This window comes from Symphalangus syndactylus, chromosome 9 (assembly GCF_028878055.3).
Source record: "Symphalangus syndactylus isolate Jambi chromosome 9, NHGRI_mSymSyn1-v2.1_pri, whole genome shotgun sequence".
Taxonomy (NCBI): Eukaryota; Metazoa; Chordata; class Mammalia; order Primates; family Hylobatidae; genus Symphalangus; species Symphalangus syndactylus.
Genome location: NC_072431.2, coordinates 60,695,218 through 60,715,151, shown reverse-complemented (window position 1 = coordinate 60,715,151; position 19,934 = coordinate 60,695,218). Strand labels below are relative to the sequence as shown.

The 19,934-nt window shown below is 58.7% G+C and overlaps 1 protein-coding gene across 9 annotated transcripts in view; it reads right to left on the bottom strand.

Annotated features, from left to right (window-relative positions):
* SH2B2 (SH2B adaptor protein 2) overlaps nucleotides 1–19,648 on the bottom strand; it is a 36,836-nt gene extending 17,188 nt beyond the window's left edge. The window contains exons 1-2 of one of the 9 annotated variants that reach the window (XM_063646318.1): nucleotides 19,444–19,648; nucleotides 3,363–4,132 (exon numbers count right to left, since the gene is read on the bottom strand). In XM_063646318.1, coding sequence (XP_063502388.1) covers nucleotides 3,363–4,132; nucleotides 19,444–19,543 — 870 coding nt within the window. In that variant the 5' untranslated portion in view covers nucleotides 19,544–19,648. Of the gene's footprint in view, nucleotides 1–3,362; nucleotides 4,133–15,095; nucleotides 15,186–17,538; nucleotides 17,808–19,443 lie in introns of those variants that run through there. The other 8 variants (XM_063646317.1, XM_055292674.2, XM_055292673.2 and 5 more) reach the window with 8 other exon arrangements.
* Between the last annotated feature and the right edge of the window lie 286 nt (nucleotides 19,649–19,934).

Genomic DNA, 19,934 nt, shown 5'->3' with positions numbered 1-19,934 from the left:
CTGTGCCTACATGCCTGAATGGTCAACTTGTTTTGCAACTCCAGGCCTTTGCCCACAGAGCTTGAACCTCCAAAAGTGCCTGTTCCAGGGTCCTGGCCACCTGGTGAACACTTAGGTAGCCCAAGATTTTCCTCCGGGGCTCACCCCAGTAAGATCTGCAAGCATCCTGAAAATACCAGGTTTCCCAGTGGTTTCCCAAATGGCAGGGGGCCGGCCTCATTGTTCCTTGGGTCCCAGGGTTTGGCCTGGCATAGGGCAATGAGGGGACCTGGGGTTCAGGAGGCTCTTCCCGCAGGGGTGAGGAGGCAGGAAGCCAGAGACCCGACTCACCAGGGCTGGCACCTCAAAGGTTGTGTGAGAGGGAAATCTAAGGTGCCAGGCAATGGCTTCTGAGCCTGCAGGCTGTGAGCTGCTGACTACCCCAAGGGTGCATCTAGGCCTCTCAGAGGCAAGAGATCTGGACTGTGGGTGGGTGCAGAGGCAGTGGGGGTATCATTCGGGGCATGCCAGGGGGCTCACTCACCCTGGGAGCCTGTCTCCTGGGACCAGACACATTTGGGAAACTCAACCAAGTTCTTAGCATGGTAGGAGCTGCCCTCCCACGGGAATGACTCCTGAATACCCACAAATGCCCCCACCTTTGCATGACACAAAGGAGGGGAAGGGCCCAGTGACCCTGCAGGAATGCTGCCCTCTGCCAGCAGCAAAATTAGTGGGCTCTGCTGGTACTAAGCGGTGGCGGGGCGGCGGGGGCACCAGCTGCTCCCTCCCCTTCTCCAAGGGCAGCAGACAGTGCTATTTACAGAAGGGCAGCTGTGACTGTCACTCAGGCCCAAGGTGCTGGAGCCCTGGGCCTCTGTCCCTGCCCTCTGGGTGACCCCGGGTAAGCCCCACCTCACCCATCACTGGGCCTTGGTCTCCCTTTCTGAAAAGGAGTGGAGTCGGGCTTAGGGTCTAGGATTTCTCCCAGGGAATTAAAGGCAGGGGCCTGGGCAGGAAAAAAGCCCTAGCGAAGTGTAGAGGTGCTGGGACCTGGGGAAAAAGCTCTTCAGAGAGTAGCTGTGTCCCCGGGAAGTCACTTTTCCAGGGTCCATGTGGCTCACGGGCACTGAGCCTTGGGGAGCCAACAACCCTGCACCCCAGGAGACTGAGAGACGGAGGCAGAGCCAAGAAGGGGCGGGTGACTCAGAGAGCACCCAGGGACAGAGTGGGCCCTGATGTGGGAGGTGGGTGTGGGGCCCCCGGTGGTCCCTGGGAGTGCTGTTGGCTACTGTACCAGCAAAACCTCCCCCTGCCCAAACCTCCCAGTGCCCAAGGACCACCACTTCCATGTTCCTTTCATTCTTGGGACCACCAGGGTGGCAGGTATCATTAGACCAGTTTTTTTTTTTAATTGTTATTATTTTTTGAGATGGAGTTTCGCTCTTGTTGCCCAGGCTGGAGTGCAACAGTGTGATCTCGGCTTACCACAACCTCTGCCTCCTGGGTTCAAGTGATTATCCTGCCTCAGCCTCTCAAGTAGCTGGGATTACAGACACGTAATCCTGTATTTTTAGTAGAGATGGGGTTTCTCCATGTTGGTCAGGCTGGTCACGAACCCCTGACCTCAGGTGATCTGCCTGCCTCGGCCTCCCAAAGTGCTGGGATTACAGGCGTGAGCCACCGCGCTTGGCCCCCAGTTTTTTGTTTTGTTTTGGTTTGGCTTTCTGAGATAGGGTCTCACCCTGTCGCCTAGCTTGGAGGGCAGGGCAGCGGCGCGGTCTTGGCTCACTGCAACCTCTACCTCTTAGGCTCAAGCGATTCTCCTGCCTCAGCCTCCCAAGCAGCTTGGACTACAGGTGCGTGCCACCATGCCCTGCCATGTTAGCCCAGCTCTGGCACCCACCAGCTGGGTGACGTTGGGCAGGCCACACTCCCTCTCTGAGCATCCGTCTGCGCTCTCTTCTGTAATCTGGGGACCATGTGCTCACCTCGCCAGGGTGGGGTACCCAGAGGATGACAGTGTGTCTGTGCAGATGCCCACCAGGCTGGGGTCTGGACACGCTGTGGGCTCTCAGAAGGTGGGCACTATTGTTACAGCTATTCCCACTTTCCAAAACAGGGGGGCCACCTTGGAGAAGACGTAACACTACTGCCCGGAACCTGATGGCCAGCCCCTAAGAGGGGAAGGGTCAGTGCACGCCAGTGAGCAACAATGTTGGTGACAGCCAGGAAGAAGCCTGGCATCCCCCTGGCCAGAAAAGGACTCCCTGGGCAGGGGCTGGGCTGGAGCCTGGCAGCTGAGCTGGGGAAGAGCAGAGCCCCATGGAGTCAGACAGACCTCCCAGGGAGCCCTCTGCGAATGTGCTCGGTCACTCCTGCCCTCATCCCTGCAGGCCTCGGCTCTGGGAGGTGCCAGGCACTCTTGGGCTGCAGGAGAAGAGGGCAGGTAGCCCGGCTCTTGAACATCAAGAACGGTGCCCTGGGCTGGGCACAGTGGCTCATGCTTGTAATCCCAGCACTTTGGGAGGCCAAGGTGGGGGAGGATCTCTTGAGCTCAGGAGTTCCAGACCAGTTGAGCAACATAGTCAGATCCCATCTTTACGAAAAATAAAAACCATTAGCTGGGAGTGGCGGTGTGTGTGGTCCCAGCTACTTGGGATGCTAAGAGAGGACTGCTTGAGCCTGGGAGGTGGAGGCTGCAGTGAGCCATGATTGTACCACTGCATTCCAGCCTGCGTGACAGCCCCTGTCTCAAAACAAAAAGGAAAGAAAGGCTGGACATGGTGGCTCACGCCTGTAATCCCAACACTGGGAGGCTGAGGCAAGCAGATTACTTGAGGTAAGGAGTTCAAGACCAGCCTGGCCAACATGGCAAAACCCCGTCTCTCTTTAAAATACAAAAATTAGCCGGGCATCGTGGTGGGTGCCTGTAAATCCCAGCTACTCGGGAGACTGAGGCAGGAGAATCCCTTGAGCCCAGGAGGCAGAGGTTGCAGTGAGCCGAGACCACTGCACTCCAGCCTGGACGACAGAGGGACACACACACACACACACACACACACACACAGAGAGAGAGAGAAAAAGAAGAACACACACACACACACACACACAGAAAAAGAAGAAAGAAAAGAAAAGACCAGTGTAGCAGAACCCTTTGGTGTAGCCAGAGGGCTCTTCCTCGCAAAGGAAGAACCGGGGTTGAAGGGGTGACTTGTCCAAGAGGCATGACAGGCCCACCTCCCAGGGTCCTGGCACCAAACACTTCACCCTGTCAACCAGATTAGACCACGCGGTTCCCAAAGGCAGTCCCTGGCACCCTCAGCTGCTGCCCAGGCGCCTCCTCTGGTCCCCCCAGGAGGTGGGATTATGGGGTAACTCACCTTGGGTGGCACGAAGAACTCCAGGCGGAAGCGTTCCTCGGCCACAGCCCTGCGCAGGAGCAGGCGGCACTTCTGCCACTGAGCCGAGCCGCCGGAGCCCACGGCCGCGTCGTCGGCCACCATGAAGCGCAGCGCCCCCTCGCGCTGAATGTCCACCAGCTCCACCTTGGCAGCCAGCGTCCGCGACAGCCTCAGGCGCCGCGTCCACTTATCGCGGGGTTCCGCGGAGGGCTCGGCGGCGCGCGGGGCAGCTCCTGCGTCGGGCTCCGGCGAGGCGCGCCGGTGCCACATGTCGCGCACGCCGTCCACCACGCACAGACTCATGTTGCGCAGCGAGAAGCCCTTGCGAACGCGGGCCTTGGTGGCCGCGTGCGTGGACACGTCCTCCGAGCTCCGCGAGTGGCCGTAGGGCGCCGCCTTGAGTGCAGAGGACTCCGCGGACTCCGGCTCCATGGCCTCCGCGCGCACGGCCGCGCCCCGAGTCGTCGGCCCAGCCACCAGCACGCGGCGCACCTCCTCACCGAAGACGTCCAAGAAGTTGGCGGCGAAGTGGTGGGAGAAGGAGGCGCCGGCGTCGGGCGTGTCGTAAGCTGGGTTGTCTCGCAGGAAACGGCAGAACTTGTGCGCAAAGTCCACGGCGGCCGCCTGCGCATGCAGCTCGCAGAACTGCCGCCAGTCCGGGACCGGGACCGGGACCGGGACCGGGGCGGCTGCGGCGGGGCCAGGGCCAGCACCATTCATGGCTTCCGTCCCATCGCAGCCACCTGAGGCTGCGGGCGAGAAGAGCGCACAGTGACTTTCATGCCTGTGATCAGTGCACCCACCTGTCCCCTCCTTCCAGCTCCCCTAGGACTCTCTGGGGCTGTGTGTGTGTTGTGGGACTACAGCAGGCAGCCATTCCAAGCAGCATGGATGTGTGTAAAGAGAAAGACAACTGGGGCCGGGCGCAGTGGCCCACGCCTGTAATCCCAGCACTTTGGGAGGCCGAGGTGGGTGGATCACCTGAGGTTGGGAGTTCGAGATCAGCCTGGCCAACATGGTGAAACTCCGTCTCTACTAAAAATACAAAAATTAGCCGGTTAGCTGGGTGTGGTGGTGCACGCTGTAACCCTAGCCATTGAAAGGATGAGGTAGGAGAACTGCTTGAGCCCAAGAGGCGGAAGTTGCAGTAAAAATACAAAAATAAGCCAGGCGTGGTGGCACACGCCTGTAGTCCTAGCCACTCCAGAGGCTGAGGCAGGAAAATCAGTTGAACCCAGGAGGCAGAAGTTGCAGTGAGCCGAGATCGCGCCACTGCACTCCCGCCTGGGCGACAGAGGGAGACTGTCTGCAAAAAAAAAAAAAGAGAAAGACAACCGGGGGGGGCAGGAGGTGGTGTCTGCAGAAGGGGCAGCCCTGCATTCATTCTCTCCCCAAACAGTAGTCTCAGGGAACCTCAGGGTCATTCCTGGGGCTGGCAGAAGAGGCTGGGATGACGGATGCTTTCAAGTGGGGTCCCCATGAGCCTCTGGTGACCTCACTTCCTCAATGACCTCTTCTGATGTTCCCCAAAGCCGGGTAGAAAGGAAGAAGTCACATGGAATCCTGCTGGCTGGACCTTTGAAATATACCGAGGACTCAGCTCCTTCCTCCAGGTCCAGGCTGCCGTCCTGGGATTCACATAACTATTTTTCCTGCATGCAGCACTCCAGCAGCTGCTTTATGGTCCCCAGGATCCTGATCTCACTTCCTCTAAAGTCTGTTCTTCTCCCAGGAGCCCAGTCATTTCCAAAACTCAAGACCGCCATGTGCGGTGGCGCATGCCTGTAATCTCAGCACTTTGGGAGGCCAAGGCGGGTGGATCACGAGGTCAAGAGATTGAGACCATCCTGGCCAACATGATGAAACCCGGTCTCTACTAAAAATACAAAAATTAGCTGGGCGTGGTGGCATACGCCTGTAGTCCCAGCTGCCTGAGAGGCTGAGGCAGGAGAATCACTTGAACCCAGGAGGCAGAGGTTGCAGTGAGCTGAGATCCCACCACTGCACTCCAGCCGAGGTGACAGAGCCAGACTCTACCTCAAAAAAAAAAAAAATGCCGGGCGCGGTGGCGCACACCTGTAATCCCAGCACTTTGGGAGTTCGAGGTGGGCGCATCACGAAGTCAGGAGATCGAGACCATCCTGGCTAACACAGTGAAACCCCATCTCTACTAAAAATACAGAAAATTAGCCAGGTGTGGTGGCAGGTGCAGGCTGGAGCAGGAGAATGGCGTGAACCTGGGAGGCGGAGCTTGCAGTGAGCCGAGATCGCGCCACTGCACTACAGCCTGGGCGACACAGTGAGACTCCATCTCAAAAAAAAAAAAATAAATAAAAAAGAAGAAAAAAGAAAAAGTAATAACAAAAAAATTGTCTTGGCCGGGCACATTGGCTTACACATTGGCCTGTAATTCCAGCACTTTGGGAGGCCCAGGTGAGCAGAGTGCTTGAGCTCAGGAGCTCAAGACTGGCCTAGGCAACATGGCAAAACCCTGTCTCTACAAAAAATACATAAAATTAGCTGGGCAAGGTGGCACACACCTGTAGTCTCAGCTACTCAGGAGGATCACCTGAGCCTGGGAGGTTGCAGCTACAGTGAGCTGTGATGGGGCCACTGTACTCCAGCCTGGGAACAGAGCAAGACCCTGCCTCAAAAAATAAACAAAAAAAGTTGATCTGAATGTGGTGACATGCCTATAGTCCTAGCTACTCAGGAGGATCACCTGAGCCTGGGAGGTTGAGGCTACAGTGAGCTGTGATGGCACCACTGTACTTCAGCGTGGGCAACAGAGCAAGACTCTGTCTCAAAAAGCACCACCACAACAACAAAAACAAAAACAACAAAAACCAATCTGGATGTGGTGGCATGCCTAAAGTCCTAGATACTAAGGAGACTGAGGTGGGAGAATCGCTTGAGCCCAGGAGTTGGAGGCTGCAGTGAGCTATGATCGTGACACTGCACTCCAGCCTGGTGATAGAGACTCTGACTCAAAAACAAAACAAAACAAAGACAAAAACCCAAAACCAAAACACAAGACAGATCACGTCCCTCCCCTGCACAAAATCCTGCAGTGGTTCCTATTACAGTCAGAGTAAAAGCCGAGTCCTGTGCACAGCCCCTAGGGCCTGACATAATCTGCCTCCATTTACCCCTCTGGATATACCTCCTGCCACTCTTCCCTGGCTGCACCTGCCTCCTTGCCCTCCCAGAAGCATAGCAGCCAAATTTCTACCTCAGGACCTTTGCACATGCCTGGAATGCTCTTTCCTCCACATTCCCTCACCTTCTTCGGGCTTTTCTGCTCAACCATTGGCTTGGCCAATAGCCTTCCTTGACCACTCTTGAGAATGACAAATCCCTCTGATGACAATACTCCCTCTGATGTGCTCCATGCACTCTGCCTATTTTCACCATTATCCTTATTGCCGGCCGACATATCATATATTTAGTTGCTTGGTCGTGTGTCTCCCTCCACTCCCTTCCCCTGAGAATGCCAGTTTCACAAGGCAGGGATTTTGCCAGTGTCCTAAGTGCTGGGCATACGGCAGGTGCTTGGGAAACACTGACTGAATGAACAAATGAATGAGTTCGGCACACCAGGCATGTCACAGCTGTCACCACCTAAGCCCTCACATGGGGCCTGAGGACAAACAGCTTGTTAGTGACAAGACAGGTCCAGGGTTCTCGCCCAGGTCTGCAGTGACTCCAGGACTTGAGGGGTCTCCTCCTAGTGTGGATCAAATATGGTAGTTCCCTCTCATTTAAGGGGTATATGTCCCGAGAACCCTAGCAGACGCTTGAAACTGGCTAATACTGAACCTCTGTACACTGTATTTGCGTGTGTGTGTGTGTGAGACGGGATCTCACTCTATTGATGAGGCTGGTCTTGAACTCCTGGGTTCAAGCAATCCTCTGGCTTTGGCCTCCCAAAGTGCTGAAATTATAGGCATGAGTCACTTGCACCTGGCCTACTACGTTTTTTTGGATCTAATAACCCAGACAGCTCCTAAGTGGCGAGCGGGTCATATCTAGAGCACGGATATGCCAGACAAAGGGATCATTCACATCCCAGGCAGAACAGCAGGACAGTTTGAGACTTCATCCTGCTACTCAGAATGGCCTGCAATTTACATTTTTATTTGTATGTTTACTTCTGGGATTTTCTATTTAATATTTTCAGACCTCTGTTGACCACAGGTATCTGAAGCCTTGGTAAGCAAAGCTGTGGATAAGAACCAAGGTTTTTTTTTTTTTTGAGACAGAGTCTTGCAGTGTCTCCCAGGCTGGAGTGCAGTGGCGAGATCATAGCTCACTGCAGCCTCCAACTCCTGGGCTCAAGTGATCCTCCCGCCTCAGCCTTCCGAGTAGCTCAGACTATAGGCAAGAGCTACCATGCCTGGCTAAAGGGACCAGGTTTTTGTACTGACATTGAAGACCCTGCTTCTTTCCATCACGATGGCCTGCACGCTTCTACTTACATTCCCACATTCTGGAATCTGGTTTCCCCCAGAATTCCCATTCAAATCCAATTTTGAAGACGCCCCAATCCAGGAATCCCAGCTGTCTCCTCACCCCAGCTTCATCCTCTTATTCCCAGGCCCCTCCATCCTTCACAGCTCTGGATGGCTCAACTGCATGGCTTGGGCCCAGCCCATCACCTGGGGGGCCTTGCCATTGTCCCTGGGGACACAGGTCTAACCTGCTGTGTGCTTACAGCCCCCATCCAAGCCAGGGGGAAAATTACCAATAGTGATGAAATAGGGTGATGTAGTGCCCTGGGGCACCCCTGTCTAAGGAGCCAGCCTAGGGTTGGGGGACAAGCGACCATCCTTCCAAGGAACTGAGTTAGAGGATCATGCCCTCGCCTGTCCTCCCAGGATCCCCACAGTTCCCAGAATGCCCCTCCCTCGCAGCTCCTGGGATCACCATCTCATCTCTCCTCTGGGATCCAAACCCCGTAATTAAATGCCAGGTAAAAATAGCTGCCCCATTTTTGTGAGATCATCTGCGAGGCCTCTGGGCCATAGGGCACCGTGGGAATTCCCTCTCTCCTTGGGGCAACCTCGCCATCAGTCTGCAGTCAATAACCAAGGGACAGCCCCAGGGACGGGAACAGGGCTCCCAGTTGAGCCTGCTTAGCTTCAAGGACAGGTTTCCAAACCAGCGGTCTCCTAGGAGACTCCTGCCTTGGTACTAGGGGAGGGGAGTAGGGAGTTTGGAAGGTTTCCTTCAAGAGGTGGTTATTGCGTTGGGATTCATGAGTGCATAGAAAATAAAGAGGGTGCTGGGGGCCTGAACAATGAGTTGGGGACAGGACTTATCAGGACATTGGCGGTTGGGTAGTGGTGGTGGTGGTGGTTAGAGTTCACGAAGGTGGGGGGAGGATGGGGACTGAGGAACCCACGAGCTTTGCTCATGCCTGACCTTTTCCCTGCCCCGTGCTTCCTCCTTTCTTCCCCTAACTCCTACTTACCCTTCAATAATTAATCCAGAAGCCACTTCTTCCAGGAAGCCTTCCCTGACACCCCTCCTTTCTCCCTGACCCAGGCCAGCACAAGTGTCTCCTCTGAGCTCCCACAGTCTCCTCCTGCCTGTCTGTCTTGCATGGTGCCAGTTATAGGGTACTTCAAGTGTCTGTCCTCATGGCTGTCTCCCCATCTGACACAGAAAGTGTGCAGGGCAAAAGTCCAGGCTCCTGGAACTTGCTTCTTCCCTGAGGGGTGGAGACGGGAACACACCTGCCGCCGCCACCACCACCACCACCACCACCACCATGGCCTCCAGGGAAGGTCATGAGCCCAGGCCCAGGCCTTGACCTGCGGGGGTGGCATTTCCTGGGGTGGGGGTGGGGCCGCAGCTGAACCCATAAAACCCTGTCCCTGAACTCCAGGCCCATCCATTTATCCCATAGGTTAGTGCTCCTGACGGTGGCCACCTCTCTCCCTATACCATTAGGACCCCCAGGGGGCTCAGAGCCAGTGACTTGGCAGCCTGGGAAGGGTAGGTGTGGGGTCCCTGAGTGAGGTGATTATGCCCCCACATGGGGCAGGCAGCGGCAGGCAGGAAGTCAGCCCCAGTGCCGAGTCCTCAGACATCAATCCCTGTCGCCCCCAGCTCCTCCTCCTGACTGGAGGAACCCTTGGTAGGGAGAAGGCACAGAGATGGGGGACGGGGCCCTGGGGGAGGCTCTCGCAGGTAGGTCTCAGGTAGCCCTCACTGGAGTGGGAGTGGAACTTAGAGAGGAATCTTCCAAGGGCATGGCAAGTGTGGCCAGGTCCTAGGCAGGGACTGGCCTGGGAGGCACTGGGAGGTTGGGACTGCCCTGACCTCCCCTACCTAACCCTGCAGGCCGCCCAGGAGCCTGTGGGCCTGATGCCAGGCACAGAAGCCCTCAGTAGGTCCAGCCCCTGGAAGCACAGAGGAAGCAGGTTGAGCAGCTAGAGGGATAAGTCTCCAAACAGCAGTGCCAGCAGGGAGGCCCCCACCTGGCTACAGATGGAGGGAGGGAGGCCCGGACATGGTTCTCTGCAGAGGGGAGGCTGCAAGACACAGGGAAGGGGGCCTGGCTGTGGCAGGGGCAGGAGTGCACTGTCCCCATCCACCTTTGGGAGCAGAACTGGGGAGGAGACCACATGTAGGGAGCTTCGCTGAATTGGGCTCAAGGCGTGACCCTGCGGGGGCTCCCTGAATGACACTGACCACACTCCCAACCTCTGAGCCCACTCTTCTCACTTTCTGACCACTCGGTGGCAAGATGGCACAGGAGGTGGTGTCTGCAATGTTATAACCCATGTGCAGGCATGGGCAGGGTGGGAGCTCCCCCAACCTCTGGGTGCTGCCAGGGTTGGTGTTTCAAGTCCTCTCTAGGGACTTTGCTCTTCCAACTATTCAGCATCTCCCCTCCCTTTAGACCGTGCATAACCCTCTCTTCTGGCTGGATGTGGTGGCTCACGCCTGTAATCCCAGCACTTTGGGAGGCAGAGGCGGGTACATCACTTGAGCTCAGGAGTTCGAGAGCAGCGTGGGCAACGTGGTGAAACTCCGTCTCTACCAAAAATACAAAACTTAGCCAGACATGGTGGCACACGCCTGTAGTCCCAGGTACTTGGGGGACTGAAGCAGGAGGATTGCTTTAACCCAGAAAGTTGAGGCTGCAGTGAGCTGAGATTGCACCCCTGCACTCCAGCCTGGGCAACAGTGCAAGACCCTGTGTCAAAAAACCAAACCAAAACAAAACCTTCTCTTCTCCCAGGAAACCTTCCCTATACTGCTGTCCCCCTCTGATCTCCAAGACCCTGTGGTCTTTAACTCTCTTGGTGGTCAGCTCTCCTCCTATGGTCCCAGGGTGTCAGAACAGACCAGCTGAGTTGGTGCCGGGCAGTGCTGGACTGGGCTCTGGGAGATCTGGACTCTAATCCTGGGCCAGGCCCTGTGTCTCTTGGTGCCTCCACTTCCCTATCAGTAAAATGGGGCTGCTAGAGCTGTGTGTGGCTTCTAGGGGCTCCTGATTTTTATGCAGAAGTGATGGCCTCGGACATTGAAGACTGGGCTGTCATTCCATTGGGACCAGGGACAGGTAGGGGGTTGCCTCTCCCCCTCACAGGCTGCTTCTCTGAGGACTGGCGTTGGAGACAAAGGAAGCCCACCCCGGGCCCCCTACGGTGCTGGCCCTCCTCGGAGCACTGGGCGGTTAGACCATCCTCCCCCCATCCATTACACCCCCCCACCTCCGGTTTTTCTGGGCTCAGATGGGCTGTCTGCCTTCTCCTCCTGAAAAAATGTTTTTTTTGTTCTCATCTCGGATGGGATGGGGGCTTCAGAGGGGTTTTTGGTGGTGGGGGATGGAGCGAGGAGGGCAGGGGAAGCCTAAAGGAGTCCCTGCTCATCGCCTTTCCAAGCCATGGCCTCTCCTAACCCCACGACCAGCAACCCAGACAAGAGACCCCAACCCCCAGCCCGGCTAGACAGGTCCAGCCGGCATGGGGGAGGGGGCGGCGGCTTTCCGGCGGTAAAAATAGCGCTGACAATTGGAGGACAAAAAAAAAAAATAAAATAAAGCCGGTCTTCAGCACCCCCCCCGCCCCCGCGCAGCAATTCCAGACCCCAAGGCCAGGTCATTCCTTAAAATATTGATGAGTCGGACTCGCCGCCCCCGCTAATGGGCCCGCGACCAATCGATGCGCCGCACAGTGGGCGGTGGCCCTGGGAGCGGGGAGAGGCAGAAGCCCCGCCCACGTCCAGCTGGCGCCCCCACCTCCTCCCCAGCACCATCCCAGCCACAGGAGGCCAGGAGCCCCGGGAAGAGGAGGGATGGTCAGTGGTCCCACAAGTCAAACTAGCTATGCAGCACCCCAAAAGGCTGCGCCCCACTGCCAAGAGACCCCCCTTCCTCCTGCACCCTCACTTAGCTCCGTCCTCAGAGCAGCAGTCAGAGAACCAAGTGCATGAAGGGGGACACGGTCAGAACTAAGGGTCCTCTCCTATGTCCTGGGTGTGCAGTGCCACCTACCCCCCAATGAACCATTCACGATGGGGAAACTGAAGCCTTTTTTTTTTTGAGATAAAGTCTCACTCTGTGGCCCAGGCTGGAGTGCAGTGGTGCAATCATAGCTCACTGCAGCCTCGAACTCCTGGGCCCAAGCAATTCTCCTGCCTCAGCCTCCTAAGTAGCTGGGACTACAGGCACATGACACCATGGCCAGGTAATTTTTTTTTTTTTTTGAGACGGAGTCTTACTCTGTTGCTCAGGCTGGAGTGCAATGGCGTGATCTTGGCTCATGGCAACTTCTGCCTCCTAGGTTCAAGTGATTCTCCTGCCTCAGCCTCCTGAGTAGCTGGGACTATAGGTGTGTCCCATCAAGCCCGGCTAATTTTTGTATTTTTAGGAGAGGCAGGGTTTCACCATCTTGGCCAGGCTGGTCTCGAACTTCCGACCTTAGGTGATCCGCCCGCCTCAGCTTCCCAAAGTGCTAGGATTATAGATATGAGCCAGTGCACCCGGTCCCAGGTAATTTTTTGATATTTTAGTAGAGATGGGGGTCTCACTATGTTGCCCAGGCTGGTCTCGTGCAGCCTCTTCTTGGGGTACCTCGCTGCCTGACACAAGAGACAAGGCCTCACTCTGCTCACCTCCATCATCCTCAGAAAAGCTGCCCAGTCATGCCTTCTCATGTCCACTGCCCTTAGGGATCCTCAGGACCTTAGCAGCACTGGCCTAGCCCACTCAGCCTCGCTCTGGACAACAGAGGCTCCTTCAATCCTGCTGTTCCTCAAGCACCCTCCTGGCCTCAGTGGGGCAGTCCCTTCCACCCCTCCAGCCTCCTCTCTGCACCCCTCCCTGGGCAGGACACAGATGCTCTTTGGGCAGGCCATCCCTCCGGCCTGGAGTGACTCCCACCCGCTGACTAGGTGAGTCTCTCTCTCTCCTGCAGATTCAGGAACACAGCACACAGTGCAGTCTCTGCTTCACTGCTGAATACGTGGGCGTTGGTTTTCAAGCCCATCTTACTCCTCACCTCCCCAGAGACTGCATCCCCACAAGGTAGGCTCTGAACCAGGGCCTCCTGCCAGATGTGGCTGGAATTCCCCAACTCTCCCCTCCCAGAATTATCTGCGCTCATTCCACCACCCTGGCAGAAGGCAAAATAGGCATGGTTTCTGGCCTTAACTTAACCCTTGAACTTGCTGTGACTTTGCTGCAGAGTGGGTGGGTGGGGGCCTTCTGGCTGGCGATGGGGAACAGGTGTGGATTCAGAGCGCTTGGGACTTGTATGCCTCTGTATGGGTGAGTAGGTACTACGTGGTCTTGGCTGTTCTGAGCATTAGTTTCCCTAGCTGCTCCTCCATGCAGATAACGTTCTAGTCCAAGGCCCGCCCTGAGCAGCATCGCTTGGAGGCAGCTATTACAACAGCCCTGCACCCAGGACAACCCCAGGCCTCTCATGCCACGCTCAGCCTTTGCCACCGCCATGGGAGGGTGGGAGCCCTTCTGCTGAGCCCCCCGGCTTTTGCGGACATCCCAAGCTTGACAAGCCCTGTTGGCACCGGGGCGTGCAGACCCTCAGTCCCAGGGGTTCCCACAGTTGCATTTGACAGTTGTTCCCCAGCAAAGGGAGCCCCACTGCCTGGGCATCTCCCTATGGCCACCTCTGGTCATTTGACATGCTGGGACAGTGTTAAAAGTCTGAGATCTGGAGCCAAACTGTCTGGGTTTGGATCCCAGCTGCCCTGCTACCCAGTGAAATGACCCCTTGGATTCTGGAGCCTCAGTTTCCCCATCTGTTAAGATGGAGGTGATAGCAGTGCTAACCTTAAGGGGCTGTCATGAAGATTAAATAAGCAATTTGTTTAAAAATCACAGCTCTATTCATTCCCTTTTCCTCCAACTGCTCATGGCAGGCGGCTGCAGAGGTACCCACTGCCCCAACACATAAATCCAGGCTCCAGTGTGGCCAAGGTCGGCGTTCTAGAACCCACATTTCAGTGGGCCATGCTCCTGTTAAAACCTTTCTCCCCTCACATCTTCCCTGTAAGAAAGAGTTGTTTCTTCATTGTAGAGATGAAGAAATGGGGTTCTGGGGAGGGAGGTGACTACCCACCATGCTCTGGCCACCACGCAGTGGTGAGCTCCCATTGTGCGTCAGACACCAAGTGGGAGGGGCCAGGGCCGCAGAATGGGCAAGAGGGGAGGCCAGGTGCAGTGGCTCACACCTGTAATCCCAGCACTTTGGGAGGCCGAGGAGGGCGGATCACTTGAGGTCAGGAGTTTGAGACCAGCCTGGCCAACATGGTGAAACCCCGTCTCTACTAAAAATACAAAAATTAGCCAGGCATGGTGGTGCACACCTGTAACCCCAGCTACTCAGAAGGCTGAGGCATGAGAACTGCTTGAACTCCAAGGGTGGAGGTTGCAGGGAGCCGAGATTGCATGCCACTGCACTCCAGCCTGGTCGACAGAGCAAGACTGTCTCAAAAAAATAAAAAAAATAAAGGGGGGTATGGAGCCAAGTTCCAGGCTGGTCCCTTTCTGAGACCTGTTTCTGGGGAACTCCGCTTCCAAGGGCAGAGTGGGAAGACCAAATCCCTGTTTCAGGAAAGGAAATGACCACCTTTAGAGGATAGGGCACTCTGAGCAGCTGGGTAGGGGGGCAGGGGAATCCACAGCTGGGCTCTGCAGGAAGTGGGGGTCAGATGAGCAGGGAGTCGGGGCCAGGACAACAAGCTAAGCCAGGGCCTGTGGGCTCAAGAGGCAGACTCAGCCTCCTTCAGGAGCGCCCAGTGCTGGACAGTTCCTGGATGGGCTCTGCAGGTGGAGGGCAGGCTGGGCTGGTTCCAGCTGCACTGGCCCTGGTTACTCCCACCCCACCCTGCCTTTCTGGGGTTGCAGAGCAGAGGTGCCCCCCCAGTCTCCAGCCTTGGCCTGAGACACTCAGCCCCTTCCACTCCCCCAGTGTCATAAGTCTCACATGGGCCCTGGCCCAGTCCCCTAAACCTGCAGGATACCCCCTCAGTGCCCCCCACCAACTCATCCCACCCAGCTGCCTTCTGGCTTTTCCAGGACACTCATACCAGTGCCTCCTAAGGCCTCTGGTGGCACCCCTAAGATCTGAACATCCCCAAACTCTGGGGCCTACAGGTGCTAATAAAGCTTCCCCGCGCCTTTCTCCGAGCTCAGCTCCCAGCCTGGCTGATCTCCAGGTACCTCAAACTCACCACATCCAAGTTCGAATATATCCTCTTCCTCCAACTCCTGCCTGTCCTCTGCACAGAGCTTCAGCACCCAGCCGGGCACTGCCTACTTCCCCTGTTCTGCCCCAATAGCAGGCAGGCCCCCAAGCCCACAGAGGCCTCGGGAATGCCCCTTGAGCCTGTCCCCACCTCCACCCTTGCCCCCTGCCATCCACCACACCACATGGCTGTGGCCTGTCTCTTCCACCAGACCGTGAGCTCCTGGCTGGCTGTCCTCTCCACTCCCCACGTGGGCGCTACCCTCAGATGGCCCGGAAGTATGTGGAGAATGGGGCCCAAACCCTGCTTCACCCAGAGGAACCAAAAGATGCTGCACGCCCACACAGCGATGCCCTGCCTTGCTCTGCCCAAACAGGTGTCGGCTGTGACCTCATGTTGAGGGGTCACACCTGCTATCCCCCTAGACAGAGCATAGCCATAAAACGGCACCCAGCCAGGTGAGCGGGGAAGAGAAACCTCCCTAGGACCCAGGGCTCTGACCAGTCCCCTGGCCTCACTTGGACAGTAAGAATGAGCGTAGCCCCAGGAAGACAGCAGCCAGGAGGCCTGAAGCACCTAAACCCCCAATTCCTTGCAACCCAGGCTGCGTAGGCAGGGCAAGAAGTGCCAGCCTCTTGTCAGAGAGGAGTGGTTGGGAGGCCTGGCTTGTTGACTGCAGGACTTTGGGCCGGTCACTTCCCCTCCCTAAGTGTGTGGGGATAATAATAGCACTAAACCCACAGGGTTGTTGTAAACATGACACGAACAGCGACCCTGATGCCCATAGCTTGGCACAAGTAAGTTTGAAACCAAAAGCTCAGCCCTGGGAGGCCCAGGATCACTTGGGTGGAGATCCCACTTCCAAGACCTCCAAGGGAAGCCCACCGCTGGGTATTTGTACAGAAGTCCTCCCTAGGAGACTCACGCTAAGTAGGGAAGAGGGGTTTAGAAACTTTAGACAGATTTTTTTCACAACAAGGGTAAAAAGAAAAGCGTGTGCATTAACCCTTGATTACCTAGAAGCATTCAACCAAGCAGCATCAGAAGCCAGCCTGCCACGGGGTGGGGCTGTTCTTGTATGTCGGTGGGACAGACCTCTAAGGAAGTAGCTGGTGGGAAACTGTCTCTGAGACCCCCAAAAATGTCCTGATCCACACTAGCCTAAAAGAAGTGCCACCACCACCACCACCACCAGACCTCTCCCAAAGTTCCTGGAGCTGAAAAGTTCTAGGTCACTCTCCCAACCTCTTTCTGCGTGGAGCGGGGAGGCCAGGAGGGAAGAGGTTGGGAGAGTTCAAGGTGGGACAGAGTAGGGGGGCTTCAGCTCAAGAGGCAGTCAAAACCTCTTGGGGAAACCACACCCCCTGCCCCCAGTCCTCCCAGAGGAGCTCCAGGGACCTGACTCTGGAACGCAATTCCTGCCCCTGCAGGGAGTTGCCGGTCCCTTAGCCAGGAGGCAGGCAGCACCATCCCATTTTACAGGGTAGGTGATGTTGGCTCGGGGGCATTGGTAGGGCTCCACCCAGGTCTGACAGCCTAGCCTGAGGCTCTCCCTTGCACTAGCTCGAAGTGCACGTAGATCCTGGCTTATTCGTGTTCAGGGTCTCGCCTGGGGCTGCCCGGTCTGCCTTGCGTGGCTCCTGAGAGGCTCCAGTCACTGCAGACTTCCCTCCCTGAAGGCCCCCACTTCGGGGCTGCAGGGGGCCAGGATGCGTCCCTGCCTCTGCCCGGCCTCAGCCCGCTGGGCTGGCGCGGTTCCGGCCCGCGCTGCCCGCAGGTTCATCAATGGCCGAGGCCCAAGGGCCTGAATGGAGGGCACGAACCCGCCCCTTCTTAAAGGCGCCGGCCTCTTGGGCACCCTCCACGATCCTCCCCGCAATCGGGGGCTCCGGGGAGCTCCCCGGGTGGGCGGGTCGAGAAAGCGGGGCCTGGGCCAAAGGGAGGGCGTGCCTGCCCAGAGACTGTGGCCTGGAGGAGGTCCTCCCCGATCCCACCCCGTGGCCCTCACCCTCATAATAGGTTGACGCCCCCTCCCAGCGCTCCCAGCGTAGGGAAGAGACCTGGGCACCCCCTCCCCCAACCAGAGACCCCTCCTCTAAGGGCCCGGCTGCTCTTGCCCCACCACCCGGTAGGGGCCCTAGCAGGGGGCGGGGGCGCAGCTGCTCCAGAGGCGGCTCGGCCCCTCCAGCGGCTCCCCGCCCCGCCCGGGATGGGGATCGGGGAGCCGATCCCAGCTGGGGGCGCGTCCCCTCCCTCGCGCGCCCTCCTCCCTCCCACCCGCGCACACAAAGACGACACGCGCGGACCGAGGCGCGTGCGGCCGCTCTCCTCCGGGCAGCGGTGCGCACACAGCGCACGTCCCCGGGGACAGACAGGGGTCCCGGGGGAAGGACCAGGGAGCGAGGAACTGGGTATAAGGAGGCCATACCTACAGGCGAGCAGCTGCGGCCAAGCGGGCTGGGGCGCCGGCTGAGCGTTGCCCGGACCGCGGCCGGGCTCCCCGGGCCCGGTGGCTCATGGCCCGCGGCGGACTGGGCTCCCTCCGGGAGGGAGCTGGCGACACTGGCGGCTGCTCTCTCCCTCGTTCACCGCCTCGAAGGCTCGTGCGCTCCTCGCGGTCCCGGCGCGTCCCCCGCGCGGCTCTCTGGCAGCCCAGCTCCGCGCGCTCCGAGCCCAGCCCCGCGCGGCGCGCCCCCCGCCCTCAAGGCGCGCGCCTCCCGGCCCGGGCCCCGGCCCCGCCCCCTCCGCGAGCACGGCCCCGCCCCCTCGCGCGTCCTGGCCCCGCCCCCACCGCGGGCCCCACCCCCCGCCCCCTCCCGCCCCCCCTTGCGCCGCTCAGGCCCCGCCCCCGCCGCGCCCCCGGCCATCCTCGGAGCCCGAGCGGCGCCGGTGGCCGGTGCTTGCTGGCTCCCCGCAGCTGCGGTGCCGAGACTGCCTGGCCCTGGGGCCCGGCGAGAGGCGTTAGGAGCCGGCTCCGAGTCGCCCCATCTGGGCGGGGGTCCCCATGTCGCCGAGCCGGCCCCAGGCCAGGCGCGGGACTCCCACTCCTCCTCGCGGAGGCCACCCCTCGAGCCCGGGGTGGCGGTGGCCCCGGGAGCGCGGCGCGTGGGGCCGGGGGAATGTCCTGCGTGGCGGGTGTATGGGACGCGGACGCCCTCCAAGCGCCCCTCGCTGACGGGTGCTTCGCGGGAGCCGCCGCTGTGGCCAGACCCTCCGCAGCGGGGACAATGGGAGCCTGGAGGAGGCCTGGATGTCGCAACGGGCGAAGTCGACGTCTGGTTCTCATAAATCCCGAGGGCGCCACCACGCCCCCTCCCTGCAGCCCTCCGCTGCGGGAAATCGTCCCCGGGCCACAGGGCGGGACGGCCCCCCTGAGCGCAGTGCCCCCACCACCCAGCCTTCGCTGTGATGGGGGCCTGATGCCACCCGGAGAGGTGTCAGAGATCATAGAGGGGCGATGAGGGGCCACAGCCCTGGCACCTCGCTCACCCCTGCCTGGCTCAAGAACTCGCCTGCGTTAGGACAGAGACCAGTGGGGCTAAGGAAACAGTCCCGCTGGGCTTTGCGGGGCACTTGTAGCCTGACCCCTGGTGCTGAGGGCACGGCACGGGGACTCTGGGAGGCTTCCTGAAAGAGGTGCAGGGGGCTCAGCAGGCCTGGAAGGGGTCTGAGAGGGGAGGGAGGGCTTCGGTGGGGGCAGAGGTGTGGAAAGGGCCGCTCAGAGAAGTCTTGCTCCTGGAGATAGCAGGGGGGGACCCCTGGGTGTCTTCTCCCCTCATCTCCCTCCTTGTCCCCTGCCCCCACCTCTGGCGGTTCTGTCCTGGTCTGCTTGCCAGCCGGGGCTGCCTCCATCTGTGGCCCTCCCGGGCCCAAACTGACCTCTGACCTTTCCCAGAGCCATTTCCCATCTCTAATTTCCCAGGAGGCTGGACAGATGGGTTTTCATCCCCTTCTTAGGGATGGAAAGGTGGGGCTTCCAGAGTTGAAGGTGGAGGGGACAGAGCCCTCACCTGCTGCCCAAAACCCCCGTGCTGCCCTCCACGGGGGCACGGAAGCCAGGCAGGCCCCTTCCCTGCCCCACATCTCCACTCTGTTCCCTCCGCAGGACCAGGCCAGCAAACACTTTAATGAAAGCTTCCGCAGTGGGCCAGCCCTCGATCGGAGCTGCACACAGGCCTGCACGCCTGGCTGGGAACCAGGACACCTATGAATGAGGCCGGGAAGGGGGAGGAGGGGGTGCCCGAGAGTGGGAGAAAGGGAAGCTCCATACATGGCCTGGTTGTGGTCTCCACCCTCCCGGGAGAGGGGCGAGCCTGACCCGCGGTGGACTAACCTGGTTCAGAGTAGTGGGCTGAACTCCACTGCTGGGATGATAGTGGCCAGAGAGGGTCCTGAGATGGGAAGCCATGGGCAGGACAATAGCTTGGATCCATCCCCAGGGAGGAGGAAGTGAGGAGGGGCCGGCGGCAGAGCGCCTCGGACCCACAAGGAGGAACTGATGGGGATGTGGAAGTGGCTGTGGGGGTGGAGGGGGCGTGGTTGGCCAAGAGCAGCTGTCACCTCGCTGGGGATAGGAATGAGGGTTGGGGAGGAAAGGTCCATCCTGGGTCCCTGAGGGCAGGAGGCTTGAGGGGCTTGGAGGAAGTCCTCATGGGGGAGATGAGGGGTGCTGGGACTGGGACCCCAAAGAAAGGCCCCTGGATACACACGCTTTAGACTGTTCAGAACTAAAATGGAGACAGAGGTAGCACAGGGGACCCTGGCCTGGTGGGCTGCAGTGGGGAACCTGGGTTTGCAGCCAGTCTTGTGACACCTGGACAATGG